Source organism: Barbus barbus, assembly GCF_936440315.1.
Source record: "Barbus barbus genome assembly, chromosome: 37".
NCBI classification, from domain to species: domain Eukaryota; kingdom Metazoa; phylum Chordata; class Actinopteri; order Cypriniformes; family Cyprinidae; genus Barbus; species Barbus barbus.
This window is the reverse complement of record NC_136715.1, coordinates 1,504,885-1,523,345: the sequence shown is the minus strand read 5'-3', so window position 1 is coordinate 1,523,345 and position 18,461 is coordinate 1,504,885. Positions and strand designations below refer to the sequence as shown.

General features: G+C 35.9%; 1 protein-coding gene across 1 annotated transcript in view; it reads left to right on the top strand.

Annotated features, from left to right (window-relative positions):
- The window catches only part of LOC306856874 (nidogen-1-like), a gene marked incomplete at its 5' end in the record, with an annotated part of 37,377 nt that overhangs the window by 2,628 nt on the left and 16,288 nt on the right, over positions 1–18,461 (top strand). Inside the window, 9 exons of the mRNA XM_079396401.1 lie at positions 3,110–3,412; positions 4,126–4,358; positions 5,353–5,693; positions 6,664–6,804; positions 9,504–9,755; positions 10,739–10,939; positions 12,479–12,712; positions 14,991–15,128; positions 16,919–17,047. Coding sequence (XP_079252527.1) covers positions 3,110–3,412; positions 4,126–4,358; positions 5,353–5,693; positions 6,664–6,804; positions 9,504–9,755; positions 10,739–10,939; positions 12,479–12,712; positions 14,991–15,128; positions 16,919–17,047 — 1,972 coding nt within the window. The remainder of the gene's footprint in view (positions 1–3,109; positions 3,413–4,125; positions 4,359–5,352; positions 5,694–6,663; positions 6,805–9,503; positions 9,756–10,738; positions 10,940–12,478; positions 12,713–14,990; positions 15,129–16,918; positions 17,048–18,461) is intronic.

Below are 18,461 nucleotides of genomic sequence, written 5' to 3'. Positions count from 1 at the left end.
AGGCATTATTGACATAACAGTGTGGCTTTCTATAAAGCTGCTTTGAAACGAGGCATATTGTGCAATGAAAATAAATTTGCCTTGACTTTTTCAGTTCTTGCCATAGAGAATTGCATTGGTAGCATGCAGAGCTTTACCACTCTATAGGATTTAATTTCCGTTTGGTCTTGATTCGGGATTTCCTCACAGGAATTCGAGCGATGCATCAGAGCCGATCTGTTTCTTCTTTAACTCTTTGTTTGTTTCCCGTACCCCTGCCGTCTGGGTCGAGGTTGTGTTGCTCCTCCAGGTGGCTTTGATATCTCCTGGCCTCCCCCGAGGCGATGCATGTGAGGAGCAGCTGCAAGGGCTCATGGGGGTTGATAGTGGGGTCAGCGCTCGCATCTACAGAGAAACTCTTTGATTCTGTGATCAATCTCCAGTCCATCTTCCATAAAGTCAAGGGTTATCATTATTAATTTCTGTAGCAATGTAAGACGAGCTGAAGTTTAGCAGTGGATCTCATCCTTTATGACTCCAAAACCCTCCATTATTTACATCAATATTGAAGAGCCAATACCTCAACTTTCGGTTAATTAATTAAAAATCACGAATTCGTAAGTTTTAAGAGCTGAATGTTCTTCAAAGATCCTGGTATTTCTAATTTACATGACATTTTTCCAGTTGTTTGTGATTTACTTGGTAAAAGGATAAAAAAAAGAATCATATTATTTTACGTTCTGATTTCTAACAGAAACTTTGCAATATGTAAAGGATATGCAATGCGTTTGTCCTGCAATATGCAAAAATATATATAAAAAAACATTTTATTGCAAGATGCAAGAAGATGCTAAATTTATTATTGCAATATGCAATAAAATGCAAAGTTTTTATCTTGCAAAATACAATAAAATGTAAAGTTTATTATTGCAATATGCAAGAATGTGCAAGGTTTTTGTCTTGCAATATGCAATATTCACCGCTGGGCTTGAGCCATCAATTAAATAATTTGATTTCAGTAATTCACTGATTAAATCATTTTGATCTCACAATTTTGAGAAGTTTTAAGAGCTGAACATTTTTTTTTCAATTTGCCTGACTTTTCCAGTCATTTACTGGATAAGGATAAAGGATATTCGTCTTTAACAAATATTGTTTGCTCACAGTTTCTACACTGAATAAAATTTGGTGTAGAAACTATTTTTGCTCTGAAATTGCTAGTAAATTCAACAAATAATTGCTGAAACTGACACATTGAATCAAACGTGAAATTTTGAAGTAGAAAGACTGAAATAGTGTTAATAATACTCTTTGTTTTATTATTATAAAAATGGATGTCATTTTAAGATTTAAGAACATTTCAATCACTTTTCCAGGTCTATAAATCACTTTTTTTATGAATCTTCCTCATATATCCATATTGTCCAAGACTGTATGGTTTTTCAGAGACAAAACAGTTGTTGAGTGGGTGAATTAAAATCAAAAATATCTTTATTTTTAGCTTTCTTGAATGCATATTTTAAATAATTTTAAGTCAACTTAGAAATCTGTCCCTCTTTTTGAGAACCGCTGGCTTAGAGGTTTGTTGAAATCACTGATCATAATTATGAGCTTTAGTAATAGTTGTGCTTAATTTGATAAGATGTTGCCTAAAATACCTCTAAATAATAGCAGACGTATGAGGGAAATCTGTTTAGTAATTTGAGACTTGTGTGAATTATTCTGACCCCTAGAAACAGAGAGGTCTTCAGATCACATGACGAAACTACAAATGACCCAAGAAAAGCGTGTTAATCCTTTAAACGTTTGTTTCAGCTGTCAGAGACTCTGCGTCTCCATCAATCTGGAGCCAATAGCTTGCAGATCCATCCAACTGCTTCAATCACTCATGCATGCATCTCTTTAGGATAAAAGCACAGTTATCTGGGTTTTTCTTTGCACTGTTGGCGCTTGAATGGGTTGTTGGTAAAGGAAAAGCATTTGACTGAAATGGTTTCAAGCTAAAGTAGACTAAACTTGTGTTTTAATGTCTGTATTTCCAGACTCATACATGTTGGTTTAGTGATTCAACAACCAGCAGACGTCACACACAGATTGTGGGGGTTTGATTTTATCACTTTGGTGTGAAGGACGTTCAAGATCCTGGGAAACCAGTCTGGATTTTGTTTGCCATTATTGCTTGATCTTTTAGATTTGAACCTACTGTAAGCAGTAAGGAATTGGAGAAGACCTTCTTTCCACATGTTTTGCGGCTCCCCTGCAGTTTTACTTAAGTAGTTGCCAGAAACTCGTTAAAGAAAAGCTTTTACACACACAAACATGCCGCGTTTAAATGGCACAACACCTTTTGAAGTGTGAAGGCATCCGACTGTAACGAGCAGCATCACTATTAGGAAAGAAAGATCACAGAAAAGCATCGCTGTTTGTTTTATGTTGTGTCTGTTCCTGCAGAAAAACGTCTAATAATGTGCAGTTTTTCAGAACAGACAAGAACAGCTAAAAGAGTCACGAGCCATTGATTCTCACTCGTATGAATTATTACTAAACAAAACTAAATGTATGCTTGCTATTAAAAACATAATGGATTTTGCAGTTGTTTACAAGCAGGGCTGTTTTTATGCTTTATTGATCTCTTCATTGATTTTAGCTGGAAACGGTTACTGTGAACATTGCTTTATTGCAATGTACAAGAATATGCAACATTGTTTTAAATTGCAAAATGCAAGAATATGCAAAGTTTTTATTGCAATATGTAAGAAAATGCAACGTTTTTAATGCAGTATGCAATGTTTTTATTGCAATATGTACGAATATGCAATATGTTTTATTGCTATATGCAAGAATATGCAACATGTTTTTATTGCAATATGCAAGAACATGCAACATTTTATATTGCAATATGTAATGTTTTTATATGCAAGAATATGCAATACGTTTTATTGCAATAAGCAAGAAAATGCACAAGAGTGTGCAACGTTTCTATTGCCTTATGCTCTCTAGTTATGCATGTCTGTAGAATTTGTCACCTTTTTACTGCTCCTCAACAAGCCACATGATATGAATTGTAATTTTTTAAGTGTAATACATTAGCACTCACGGTGTCGTTTAATTCATGTCACACCCTCTGCAGGTCAGCACCAATGGCTTCATATCTCTGGCTGAACCCACCGATGAGTCTGAGTACCTGGGGAAGATGCCGGCCAGTTTTGGTATGATTGCAGCCTTCCTGGGAGATCTGGACACCACCGATGGGGCTGGTCATGTTTATTTCCGACAGGATAAAAGCCCTGATGTGCTCCAGAGAGCTGCAGAGCACATTAGACAAGCGTTTCCTTCTGACGATGGGATTGAACCCACTCACGCCATCATCATCACCTGGGAGAACGTCTTGCCTCAAGGTGAAAACGGAAGAGGAGATGGATATGAAAATATGGTATGTCCCTCAATTCTGAATGTTTTTACACTTACAAAAGTTGAAGCTGGCACAACAGCATCTACAAGTCAAGTCACCTTTATTTAAGTTTTTATTGCAATCTGCAAGAATATGTAAAGTTATTGTTTTGCAATATGCAGGAATATGCCATTTTTATTGCAATATGCAAGAATATGCAAAATTATTGTTTTGCAATATGCAAGAATATACCACTGTAATATGCAAAAATTTGAAAAGTTATTGTCTTTCAATATGCAATAATATGCATTTTCTAATTGCAATATGTAAGAATATGTCAAGTTTTTTGCCATATGTAAGAACACAGTTATTTATTGCAGTATGCAAGAATATGCAGAATTGTTTTGCAATATGTAAGAATATGCAGTTTTCAAATGCAAATTTCAAATATATGCAAAGTTATTGTCTTGAAATATGCAATAATAGGCAAAGATTATTGCAATATGTAAGAATATGCTGGGTTTTATTGCAATGTGCATGAATATGCAAATTTATTGTTTTGCAATATGCAAGAATATACAATTTTTTATTGCAATATGCGGTTAGGGTTAGCTAACACAGTAATAATCAGGAAAATGACAGTTAAAAAAAAGTTCTTCAGTTATGCAAATTAAATTTCAGCTTTAAAGTAGCTGTAAAAAGACAATATTGTAGTTTCCTTCCTGAAATGCAGACTTGTTTTAAATCTGTTGCAGAGAAATACTTTCCAGCTGGTTGTAGCAAGCATGGAGTCGGCGTCGTATGCCATCCTGCTGTATCCAGAGGAGAGCATGCAGTTTGGCTCCACTCTCATTAATGATGAGGATCAGCTGGTTGAAGTCGGCTTCAGTGAAGGGAAGGTGGCAGGTTGGTTCGGCTGGGCCTCCACTCAAGGAGCTTACTATCGCATTACTCAAGACAGCGAGGAGTCAATAAGCGCTCTCGCACAGTAAGTGCCATTTAAACATAGTTATGAAAGTGAAATTATTAATTGTGTATTATTCATCTGGGCTCCCTTGATTTTCATGAGAGTCAGTTATTCATAAATGCAGTGGTTTTGATTCATATAAATTCATATATGAAAATGATTAATATATTAAAATAAAATACCTACCTAATTTAAATAACAGATTTATTTGTGCCAAATTACTGTAGAGTTTAATCGGACAATAAAATGTCCCAGTTTTTAACTAAACAACAGTAACTCTATATTAAATACTAAATAAGTGAATGAATTTGAGGAATTTGTGCTAAATTACTATAGAAACTATAAAACTATATGTATAATTACTATAAGTCTGTTAAAACGTTATTTTATGTGTGTGTGTGTGTGTGTGTGTGTGTGTATATATCTATATATATATATATATATATATATGTGTGTATAAAATCATTTTTATATTTTATATTCATATATATAATTTAAAGTAAATTTATTTATTTTCATTTATAGGGATAATTTTTACTATATATATATATATATAGATAGATAGATAGATAGATAGATAGATAGATAGATAGATAGATAGATAGATATTGTTACTTTTACTTTAAAGTGATACTTTAGTAGTACATAATAATGAATTTAAATATTTAATATTTAGCATTTTCCAATTTTCCATTACCATTTTAGTAATTTTGTTGTTGTTGTTTTTTGGCATTTTTATGAGTTTGCATTATATATATATATATATTTTTTTTATTTTTTTTTTATTTTTTATATATAGTTTTAGTTATTTCAGTACATCAAGTTAGACCAAATTAACTAGCTTTGGCAACTAGCTGAAATAAAATAAGTTTAATGGTTTTTATATTTTATTTTTATTTTTTATTTCAGTTAGCATTTGAAAAATGTTAGCAAAATGTTTTTATCTGATTCACATCTGATTTTTCCCTCTGCTCTTATTAAATATTAATGTGTTGCAACTCTTCACTCTTCTCAGGGAGACGAACTCGGGCCGGCCTGGCGTTTGGGTCTACGAGATCGGCACGTCTCCGTTTTTCACCTCCATCACACCTGGAGTGGTAACAGAGGTCAGAGAGGTCACAGAGGTCACGACTGAGCAGACTATGGTGGACACTCCGGTCCCTGAGCCGTCCGTCCCGTGGATACGACTGCCCTCTGAACCTCCGAATGAAACCAGCAGTCCAGAGCCGTTCGCAGAGTCGTCGACGCCGGACGAGCCTCAGTATCGTTACGTTCAGCCGCGACCGAAGACGTCTCAACAACAACCGCAAAACCCACAGGTGCTGATCATCGACGAGGATGAGCTGAACGTCGACGGTGAGAGAAAAACACTGATTATATTAGGGGTAGGGCTGCACGATAAATCGCAATGAAATCACAATCATGATTAGACAGAAGCTGTGATAGTCATGCGTTTCTTATCAGTGAAGCACGGTTCTGTGATCAGTAGTAAATCTCCATCTGAAGGCCAGAGATACTCCAAATACGCCCCGCAGAAGAAACCCAGGACATCCCTATAACACTAGCTGAATAAACAGAAGATTTAAAGGGATAGTTCACCCAAAAATGTCAATTCTGTCATTAATCACTCACCCTCATGTCGTTCCAAACCCATAAGACCTTCGTTCATCTTCAGAACACAAATGAAGATATTTTTGATGAAATCTGAGAGCTCTCTGATCCTCCATAGACAGCAACACAACTGCAAAATATTGTATGCAAATTGCACATAATGCAGTTTTTATATTAACTTCTGAATTATACAATTTCAATTTGTTGCTGATATGCAATCATTTACACACCATAACCTGTTTCATAAAAATTATTTAAACACACATTAACAGGTACAGTAAAATATAATGAATTATATAGTCTAACATTTAGTGAAATGCTCTTCTCTAGACTTCATTTCTCTAGTAAATAACGAGCTGTAGGCACCGATGAGGTAAATGAAATGACATTTAGTTTGCGAGCTGTTTTAATGACGTCTTTCTGCAATTGAAACACCGATAGAACGATTACATGAGATGTTCATTCATGGTTATTTCGCATTAAAACTAGTAGTAAAGATGAAGGGATGATCGCACTGCTGACAGAACGAGGCGTTTATACAGCGCCACGTTAAATATCGCCAAAATGGCATTTATTTGTATTTCCTAATAATGTACTAAAAAACTGAATGATTTGTTCGTTATGAATATGTGTTCTGTTACACCCCTAAATTATATTCAGCTGAACAAGTCCAAATTGTGTGTCCATATAAATGTTTCTTTGTGTGTTTTGGCAGTGTTTTCTTATAACTACGAGACGTGCTCCAGTAATAAGCACAAGTGCTCTGTGTTCGCCGACTGCAGAGATTACGCTGCTGGATACTGCTGTCACTGCAAACCTGGTTATTACGGCAATGGCAAGGATTGTATCGCCGAAGGTGAGTTTACATCACAACCAGGGTTATTATCGCTTACTAAAACTAAATAAAAAATTATAATAATTAAAATAAAAAAAATGTCTTCACTTGAAGTAACTTGAATACATGAACTTATTATAAATCATAAAATAAATTTATAAAAATATAAAAAACTTATTTTATTTCAGATCTTTGCCAAGGCAATATTTAACATTTTTGTTTAGTTGAAGCACTAAAATATCTAAAACTAAAACTGAAATAAAAAATAATTAAAAAAACTATATAGAGATTTTTAAAAACCCCAAAACTAAAAAAAAAACACACAGCAAAATCAGTAAAACTTGAACAAAAACTAAAACGAAAATGAAAAAAATTATAAAAAAATAAAAAATAATAAAAAAAACTATATAGAGATTTTTAAAAACCCCAAAACTGAAAAAACACACAGCAAAATCAGTAAAACTTGAACAAAAACTAAAACGAAAAAGAAAAAAAAAAAAGAAAAATGCATATATATTGCAATTTTGTTTCCAATGCAAAATTTTGTGAAATTTGAAATTAAATAAATAATTAACACTATATAGACATATGTCTAAATATGTAAAAAAAAAAATAAAAAAAAAATAATGGTAATAAAATTGACAAAAAACACAAAAAATGTCTAAAACTTAATTAAAATGAAAATAGAAAAATAAAAACAAATTAATAATATTAATACAAAACGTCTATAGTTTTTATTAGTGTTTATTTTGTTTCATTTTGCGTCATTTTATTTTATTGTTTCAGTTATAGTTAATTTAGTACATGAAGTTAAACTAAACAAAAATGAGAAATGTTGCTTTAACATTTATTTTATGAAATAGTAATGAAAAAGTTGTGTAACGGTTTTAGTTAATGTATGTACTATGTGTTTGGCTGTATTATATACTGTGACGAGTCGGCTGCCTCCCCCCTGTCCATCACCACCCCGTCCCGTATTCGCCGCCCTTCACCAGGCTCCCGACGGGAGTGGGTGTGTGAGAGAGGAGGGGCGCTGAACACGCAGGGCTGGCGGCGTGTGATGAGGCGCACCTGACGTGAATGGAGCCTCATCACCGCCGCCGTTTAAACGCCGAGCGCGCCTCTCCTCGGGAGACCGGTCTCTTCCCCGTGCATGCACGCTGGTGTCCTCGTGGGTCCAGGAAAGGGAGCGTAGAGGGAACTACCTGCCGCCGTCAGAGACGCGAGCGGCCGGACCCGCAGTCCGGCCGACACTGCACCCGCGATACGGCCGTCGGGCAAGGACGCCGGGCCGTGGAATCCCGTCGAGCACCCGGGGATGAAGGAGTTGGACGAAGCCGCCACAGAAGCCGCCGTCACCCGCGCCCCGGGACCTCCAGACGGGAGCGCGTGCGGCCGCCGGACTCCGCCCCTTACCTGGACCCTTCCCTCCTGAACACTGCCCTCCTTCACGAGCCCCGCAGCACAACGAGGACACCAGATCCCTGTTTATTTTGGACACTTTCCCCCCTTTGGACACTTTATTTTAATATATTGTTTAATAAAAACCTCTCCGAGGCTTGACGCCACGCCCACTGTGTCTGTCGTTGGCTCCTCCCGCCACAGTGGTGGAGAATGCGGGCAGGCGGAGCCTAGACAGCACAGTTGGGCAACATCTGATGACGTCATCCCCTCTCGCTCGCAAGAAGCCGTAGAGCCCGTACGGGGACGGAGGAAGGACGGGGACAGCCTCCCAGCCACCAATGGGGTAAGTGACATTCTGTCTATTTGTCATCATTACCCCGTGGTTGGTTGAGGCTGTCAACTAAAACCCGCTTTCTCTGTCCCGGCTCCGGCGCGGTGCGAGAGGGAGCGTTGCCTGGAGAGGAATCCCTGCCCCGCCCACTCCGACCGCTGGAGCCTGGTTGAGGAAGGTAGCACTCCTGCGTGGGCGGCGACCCTCGGACGGGGATGTCGCTTGGGGGGGGGAATGTGACGAGTCGGCTGCCTCCCCCCTGTCCATCACCACCCCGTCCCGTATTCGCCGCCCTTCACCAGGCTCCCGACGGGAGTGGGTGTGTGAGAGAGGAGGGGCGCTGAACACGCAGGGCTGGCGGCGTGTGATGAGGCGCACCTGACGTGAATGGAGCCTCATCACCGCCGCCGTTTAAACGCCGAGCGCGCCTCTCCTCGGGAGACCGGTCTCTTCCCCGTGCATGCACGCTGGTGTCCTCGTGGGTCCAGGAAAGGGAGCGTAGAGGGAACTACCTGCCGCCGTCAGAGACGCGAGCGGCCGGACCCGCAGTCCGGCCGACACTGCACCCGCGATACGGCCGTCGGGCAAGGACGCCGGGCCGTGGAATCCCGTCGAGCACCCGGGGATGAAGGAGTTGGACGAAGCCGCCACAGAAGCCGCCGTCACCCGCGCCCCGGGACCTCCAGACGGGAGCGCGTGCGGCCGCCGGACTCCGCCCCTTACCTGGACCCTTCCCTCCTGAACACTGCCCTCCTTCACGAGCCCCGCAGCACAACGAGGACACCAGATCCCTGTTTATTTTGGACACTTTTCCCCCTTTGGACACTTTATTTTAAATATTGTTTAATAAAAACCTCTCCGAGGCTTGACGCCACGCCCACTGTGTCTGTCGTTGGCTCCTCCCGCCACAATACATTTGCTTCATCCACCATTCCATCTAAACAACAATAATTCCCTAAATATCACATCTTTCCCGACTCTCCAGGCAAGCCTCAGAGGATGAACGGGAAGGTCAACGGCAGGATTTATGTCGGGGATTCTCCGTCTCCTGTGGAGTTTTCTAACAATGACCTGCACTCGTATGTGGTGACTAACGACGGTCGGGCGTATATCGCCATCAGCAGCATCCCGGCCAGCGTCGGCCCGTCTCTGCAGCCGCTGCCCGCTCTGGGCGAGACCATCGGCTGGGCCTTCGCTCTGGAGCAGCCCGACTTCCAGAACGGCTTCAGCATCATCGGTGAGACCTGATCAGTCATTATTTATAATAGTGCCGTTTTTGTTTGCATAATATATGTATGTGTATTTGTTATGTATATATAAATACACACACATACAGCATATATTTAGAAAATATTTACATGCATATATTTATATTCATGTAGTTTCGATCATATATTAATATATTTAATATATAAACGTAAAATTTTTCTTAAATATTTACATGCATGTGTGTGTATTTATATATTCATAATAAATATGCACAGTACACACACATATTATGTAAACAAAAACTTTTATTTTGGATGCAATTAATTGTTTGACAGCACTGTTTTAAAAACATTTTTGGCTTATGTTTAAACAATATTGTCATAAAATGAGTACTGCTTTATCATTATTAATTATTCTTATTATATTAACTTTATATTAATGTTAATCATTGATGATTTTTAATATTTCATAATATTTGTTATATCATTGATTTGTTGTTGTTGTTGTTGTTGTTGTTAATAATAATTTAATTTAACAATATTACTAACATTATTACCATTAATTATTTTTTTATTATTATTAGGTTAATAACATTAACTAAATATTAACAATATTATTATCATTAATAATTTATAATACTTATTATTTGTTACTATTATTATTATTATTGTTGTTAGGTTAATAATATTATTAATTAATAATGTTTATTATATAATGAAGTTATTATTATTAGCTTTACATAAATTCAATTTCCAACCATGGTACTATATACATTTTTGTAACCTTTAAATAATGTTATAAGCACGACAAGAAAATGGATATTTCAACATTCTTCAAATATTAAAAAAAAGTTCAAATATTGCTTTATTTTTGGGAAATTAAATTAGTAGAACATTGTAAGGAATGTTTTAGGAACCCTTAAATAACGTTATAATGACGACAAGAAATCTGGACGTCAATGTTTTAGAAACACTTTGCCTAACTGTGTCGCCTGGGTCCTTGTCTCCGCAGGAGGGGTCTTCACGCGGCAGGCCGAGGTGGTCTTCCAGCCCGGGAACGAGCAGCTGACCATCAGGCAGGAGTTCGGAGGGATCGATGAACACGATCATCTGCTGATCAGCACCGAACTGGACGGCAGGATCCCAGAGGTGCCACGAGGAGCCACGGTCCAGATCGAGCCCTACAGAGAGATTTACCAGTACTCCAGCAACCGTGAGTCAACTTCTCAGATTCATGAGACTTGAGATATATATAATATAGATATATATGACATGCAGTCAGAAATATCATCATCTCAAGCTCGTAAATCACCAAGCAAAGTGCTTTTTACCAGTAACAAACTATGAAGTGGCGCATCTGCAACTATACAGTCAATTAAGTGAATGTAATTCTATTATTTTTAAGGAATATTGTTACGAATGGGATTAGATTAACACAAGATTTAAGTTATTTTATAGTAATGTGAAGGGCTGTTTTTTTAAAGAATCCAGAATTGTACTCATGTTTTAGAAATTTACACCTAATTAGACAAGCGTTTTCAATTTTAAACATGCTTTTTAGTTTTTATTTATTTTATTTTATTTTATTTTATTTTATTTTATTTTATTTTATTTTATTTTATTTTATTTTATTTTATTTTATTTTATTTTATTTTATTTTATTTTATTTTATTTTAAAGGAAAAGTCTATCTATGTATCAGAGAAACAAATTAGCCTGTACAATACAATTAAGATTCTGTTATAGTTTTTAAAATTATTTTGAATTTGTTTTTATTTTTAGATTTTCTCTTTCCGTTTTAATTTTTTTTTTTAGACTTATTAGTTCTGTTTAGTTTTTGAATGTCTATATAGTTTTTATAAATTTGTCTTTGAGTTTTAATTTTATTTATTTTTGTACATCAAGTTAACTAAATGAAAATCAGAAATGTTGCCTTGGTAATTTGCTGAAATAAAATGTTACATTTTATATATTTTATTTTATTTCAGTTAAAACATATTTTATAATGGATTTTATTATAATTATGGTTAAAGTTTTAGTTTTAGTTAACTATAATAAACTTGTGTACATTGTATTGTTTTGAGTTGATTTCAAGCTGAAATCATGTTTTTTGTATTGTCCCTATTACCTATAAATAGTCAATGCTAATGTAAAGCTGAAGTAAAATGAACAGATATCAATTAAGTGTTGTAATTAAGTCATTTTTAAGGTGTTCAATGGCTAATGTAAAACTAATAGCTCACCCTTTGGGGTTTATGTAAATTAATAAAAATGACAGCATTCTAAAAACAAGATGCTCAAGTTAAAAGAATTTCTCAGATTTATATATATATATAAAAAAGGATTCTAAAAATGTTTAGTTTAAATTTTCAAAAATGCATTTAAAATTTAAAAAAATGCAATTTTTCCCATTCAACTGGTGATGTCTCCCTTTTTTTTTTTTTTTTTTTTTTTTTAAATGCAAAATTGCATTCTGTGTTAACAGCCCCTACAGCAGCATGCATTTATCTTACTAACAGCAGAAATTAAAGCCAAGCAGCTTCCTATGCTCACTTCAAAACACCTTTTAATCTAAAGCTGAAACATATGAACACATACACTTGTGTGGTTTAATGCACAAACATGTGGAAGCTCTAGCCCCTCTCTGAGTATTGCAGTTTGTTGCTACCACAGTAACACATGCACGTATGTTGCCTTCATGTCTATAGCATGCTGTCTATATCAGTCCTTGATCTTCTCTGCTATGTTCACAGTGATCACATCCTCATCACGGCGGGATTACACCGTTAGCATGCCGGACGGTAGCGCTCGCACACACAGCTATCTGTGGACACAGAGCATCAAGTTCCAGAGCTGCCCACACGAGGAGGTCCTGAGCGCTGCGCCGGCGAGCCAACAGCTCAGCATCGACCAGATCTTTGTCATGTACGACTCCAGCAACCAGCTGATCCGCTTCGCCATGAGCAACAAGATCGGCTCCATCCACAGTAAGAAACTCATGAACATTCACAACTTAGTGCTAAAACACATGACAGAGCGACTAAACACTAGGTTCTGTCATATATGTGACCCTGGAGCACAGGTATCAGTAGCACAGGTATATCTGTAGCAATAGCCAACAATACATTGTATGGGTCAAAATTATACATTTCTCTTTTATGACAAAAATCATTAGGATATTAAGATCATGTTCCATGAAGATATTTAGTACATTTCCTACCGTAAATATATCAAAACTTCATTTTTGATTAGTAATATGCATTGCTAAGAACTTCATTTTAATTGTACATTTCCATGATTTTTATTTTTTTGTAAGTATTTTATTATTTTAAAATCATTCACTTTAATTGTACATTTATTGGTTTTTATTTAGCTATTATTTAAATTAAAAATTATTTTAAATTTATATTTGTATAAATTTTTATTAAGCATTTTATTTGGATTGTTATTACTTTAAAATCATTTATTTTAATTGGACATTTTATGGGTTTTTATTTAGCTAAATTCTAAATTATTTAAAATTTTACAAATTTATAGTTTTATTAATTTTAGTAAGCATTTTATTTTGTCTATTATTTTGAAATAATTTATTTAAATGTTTTTTTTATGATTTTTATTAATTATCTTCCTTCAGAAATCATTCTAATATACTGATTTGTTGCTCACGAAGCATTTCTGAATATTATATCAATGTTGAAAACAGTTGTGCTTTTTGTGGAAACTGTGATACATTTTATATTTCAGGATTCACAGATGAATAGAAAGTGCAAAAGAACAGCATTTATTTGGAATATAAATCTTTTGTAACATTATAAATGTCTTTACTGTCGCCTTTGACCAATTTAATGCATCCTTGATGAATAAAAGCATTCATTTCTTTAAAAAGAAATCTTACTGATCCCCAAAATTGAACTATGACTGTTCTTTACTAACTCTGCTGGCTACGTTCATGTATGGGATCTCGGCAGAAACGTTTAACTCAGTCTCCAGCTGATGTTTATGACTGTGTGTTCTGGGTCAAAGGTCGTGTGAGTGTTTGGCTGGTGTCTGTAAGCCGATCTGAGTTAAACCGGAGCTGAGGAAGAGCGCTAACATCTGTGCGTCTCTCGTTCAGGACAAACGTCCATCAGCAGGAGCGTGGTGGTGGTTATTAAGATCAGCTTAAGATCTGGCATCTTGCTGAGTTTTAAGATCTGACAGGCCCACATGTGCTTTTATTGTTTAACCATATCAAGTGCTGTGCAAAAGTTTGGGATCAGTAAGATTTTTTATGTTTTTAAAGAAGTCTCTTCTGCTCATCAAGGATGCATTTATTTGTTAAAAAATACAGGAACAAACCGTAATATTGTGAACTATTATTACAGTTTAAAACGGTTTTCTGTTCTAATATAACATAATTTATTTCTGTGATCTGCAGCTGTATTTTCCAATCTTCAGTGTCACATGATCTTCAGAAATCATTTGCTGATTTATGACTGATGTTGATAACAGTTGTGCTGCTTAATATATATATATATATTATAATCTGCGATTCTTTTTCAGGATTCTTTGATAAATAAGTTAAAAAGAACAGCATTTATTCAAAATAGAAATCCTTTCTAACAATATACCGTTCAAAATCTGAGGTCAGTACATTTTATTTTATTTCTTTTTTTTTTTAAAGAAATTAATACTTTTATTCAGCAAGGATGTGTTAAAGTGATAAAACGTGATAGTAAAGACTTTAATTATTAGTTATAATTAATAACTTGTTATGTGGTGATATTGAGGATTATGAAACCAGTGAGGTTGAGTTTATAGTAATTTGGTTTAGTAGGGATGTGTATCACTGCAGCGGGTAAATGACAGGGTTACAACGGAACTAGTATTTTTGGTTACACTTTATTTGAAGGTGTCCTTGTTACAGTGTAATACATTCAAGTACTGAGTCATATTAATTAACTACATGTACTTACTATATGGTTAGGGTTAGGGTTTGGCTATAGGGTTATTTGCATGTAATTATGCATTAATTTATTATTATTATAATAGTACATGTAACAAGGACGCCTTAAAATAAAGTGTTACTGTTGCATGTTACAAGTGTTACATATGTTTCAGTGTAAAGTGTTACTGTATTTTTGTGGCTTCTTTGAGTGTTTTATGTTTCAGGAGAGAGTGAAAGATGGTGCTTCGACTCTCAGCTTTTGATGTGGTTTTATATTTATGTGTGTTATGGTTTGATGTGGTTTCCTGGAAGTGAACGCAGACTCGGGTGTTTTTTAGGTGGGATCCCGGAGCAGAATCCCTGTTTCACCGGGAGACACGGATGCAACCCTAACGCCGTCTGCCGTCCCGCTCAGGGAAAAGAGTTCAGCTGCGAATGCACCGCTGGATTCACCGGCGACGGACGGGTTTGTTACGGTAACAATCCTCGTTTATATTTTGGGTTAGTGTTTGTGTTCAAACAGCTGCGTCGAGTTACTGAAGAGCTCGCTCATCTCAGTGCAGATAAATTGAGTTGTTCTCTGGTTGTAGAAGTTATATTCTGATTTAATTTGACTTCAAAGCACCTCCCGGTTCACGGACGGGTCGATGATCCAATGCCAACACGCAGCGGAAGAGACTCGTGACTGTGTATACAGTGTTTAATTCATGGGATGTTTCCTCTCTTTGGGAGTCAGGTTAAAGAAAACACTTCTTAGCTCTTGGACTTTCTGCATGATTTCCGCTATTTTAGCAGATCTGGGTCTTGTCATTGTTAATAACTGCTTTTCATGTCGAACTGACACTTATATCAGTGAATATGAACAGAAACAGATGTTAAATATTGCTGCTTTTTCTCTTAAATGATATTTATTTTAAATTAGTATTTATTTTTTGTTTTCACTTTAATTATAGTTGACGTTGTAATAATTTTGTGGTGCTTTTTTAAATGTCTATATGGTTTATCTATATTTATTTAATAATTTATTTATTTAAATTTGTCTAAATAGTTTTTATAAATTTTTATTTATTAGTATTTAATTTTTGTATTTTCTGTTTTCACTTTGATTATAGTTGTAGTAATTTTGTTGTGCATTTGTCATTTTTTTTAAATATGTGTTATTATTATTATTATTATTAGAAGTAGTAGTATTAGTATTATTTATTACTAGGTTTCACAAAAACAGAATTATTAGAATGAAATAAATTCAGTCTTTAAATCTTTTTTACTAAATCTTTCTTTCTTTCTTTCTTTCTTTCTTTCTTTCTTTCTTTCTTTCTTTCTTTCTTTCTTTCTTTCTTTCTTTCTTTCTTTCTTTCTTTCTTTCTTTCTTTCTTTCTTTCTTTCTTTCTTTCTTTCATCCATCACATTTCAAAGTAATCCAAAACCTACACAAGCAATTGAAACAAAGTATAAGTAATGATAACAACAATAAAATAGTTTATAATAAAACTGTAAAATGTTAGTAAAGTCACATAAAAATATGAAAGCATTATGTATGCTTTAAATTGTGAAGTATTTGTACATCATAGTAGTATTTCTTCTACTGCCTTTATGTTTTTTGCAGATTTCAGCATTGTCCTCCTTCCCTGAGTATTTCCATTAACTCTTTCCCCTCCAGAGGTTTTGAAAAACGTTGCCAGTCACAGCCAGCGTTTTTGCTGATTTTCACTCAAATTCCATCATGGCTATCTGAACTATCTGACTATCTGAACATGCAATACTTTAAAATAAAGATCAGACCCTCTACTTTCAAACAAAAAAATCAGTTTTATTCTAGCTTCAAGCATTGTTTTTTTATCAACACTTGAATGTAGGTAGGTTTCATAAAAAAAAAAGCAACATTTTGAGCAAAAAGCTGAGAAAATCGCATTTTTATCAAATACTCCATCTGGATCATATTCAGTAATATTATCAAAGCAAAGATGCAGTAGATGGCTTCCATCAGTATCCCAAAGCTTGCACAGGCCTTGAACACTTTATGCGGTTAGTGTTGATGATTGCATTATTTTTCATGCTTACATATGAGATCGCTTGTTTCTGTGTCTTCCTGGTCTGTGTACTTTATCGAGTTATTCTAGACTCAGGAGATTCAGGAGATGCATAATAGCTAGCGTACAACAGCGAGGACACGGAAACCCGGAAAATTCAGAAAGAGTTATAAAAAGAGCCTATATTGAGCTCTTGTCTGTGTTAATATTTACATTTCTCTCCTCTGGTTTCTTAGATGTTGATGAGTGTTCAGAAAGCCCTCGGATCTGTGGTCCGTACAGCATCTGCAACAACCAGCCCGGATCTTTCCGCTGTGAATGTCTGGATGGTTTTCAGCTCGCCGGCGACGGACAGACGTGTGTCGGTAAGAGACCCAACCGCTTCTGAACCGGGCTTGAGTTCGTGGGGATTAAAGAGATAGTTCACCCAAAATGAAAATTCTGTCATTAATCGCTCACCCTCATGTCGTTCCAAACCCGTAATACCTTTGTTTATCTTCAGAACACAAATTATGATATTTCTGATGCAATCCGAGAGCTCTCTGACCCTCCATAGACAGCAAGGATACTATCACGATCAACACACAGAAACATAGCAAGGACATCAGTAAAATAGTTCATGTGACATCAGGGGTTCAACCGTAATTTTACGAAGCTAGGACAATACTTTTTCTGTGTGTGAAGAAAACAATATGAACATAATTTATTCAACAATTCTTCTCCCCGAGTTAAATTAAATTAAGTAACCCTTTAAGGGCTGTCAAATAAAAAATTGGATTTTGAATATTCGTCGAATCCACATTCGAATGCAAAAACGCTGTATTCGAACTGTAGGTGTGCGTCAGGCTGCGTTATCAGTGGCACATGAGATGCGATAACGACGTAAGTGTCGTTGCATTTTAATGTTTTTCATAGCTTATCCAGTTGAACCCACTAGATGCAGCGCTGCTACATTGTTCATTCTAGAACACAGAACACATATCACATGTTCTAGAGGGACATCTATCAGCGTTGCACTCGTGTCTCGCACAAGAGAGCAGCTCGTTTAGAAAGCATGTCAAATTAATGCAAGTTCAACTTTTAAAAAACATGTCTCGAGACTTTATGGCAGTTTTTTCCCCCACTTCCCACATCTCATGTTTTTAAAGGATAAAAGTACTCTGTGTGATTAGCTCTGTTTCAATCCACCTCTTTTTATGCACATTTTGGAATATCAATATACGTCAATATACGCATAAATTCTAAAAAAGCACATAAACTTATGCACACAATTGAGTAGAATAAACTTTTTATCTGATAAGAAAAAATGTGCATAAACTACGATGGAAACACATTTACCGAATAAATTCCTCCATGCGCATTAAAGTCATGTGAGTTTGCGCTATGAGACGGGATAACTTTAACCAGCAGACCGATCTCGTTCACAGCATCTATTTGTAGTTTTGGTCGTTCTGAGCAAAGTCTGTCATCAGAGTATTTCTGTATAATTATCTTACACGACTGCGTCCCAAACAGCAGCATCTTCCTCCGAAAGCAATTACCGCATTTATTGTGTTTCGTAATTTATCAAATATGAAAATTACAATATTCAGTGGCTTCTCCTAGATTTCTTAGTGATATTTAGTGCCAGTTTATCAGGAATGGACGATTTTGTTCTCTTTGACTTTATTCTTCGCAAATGTTTTATGCGATATTCCAGTTTAATTTGATTCTTTGGATGGAAACATAGCTATTGGCTTTCATCCCTTTATGTTAAACTATGCATACATGATGCATTTT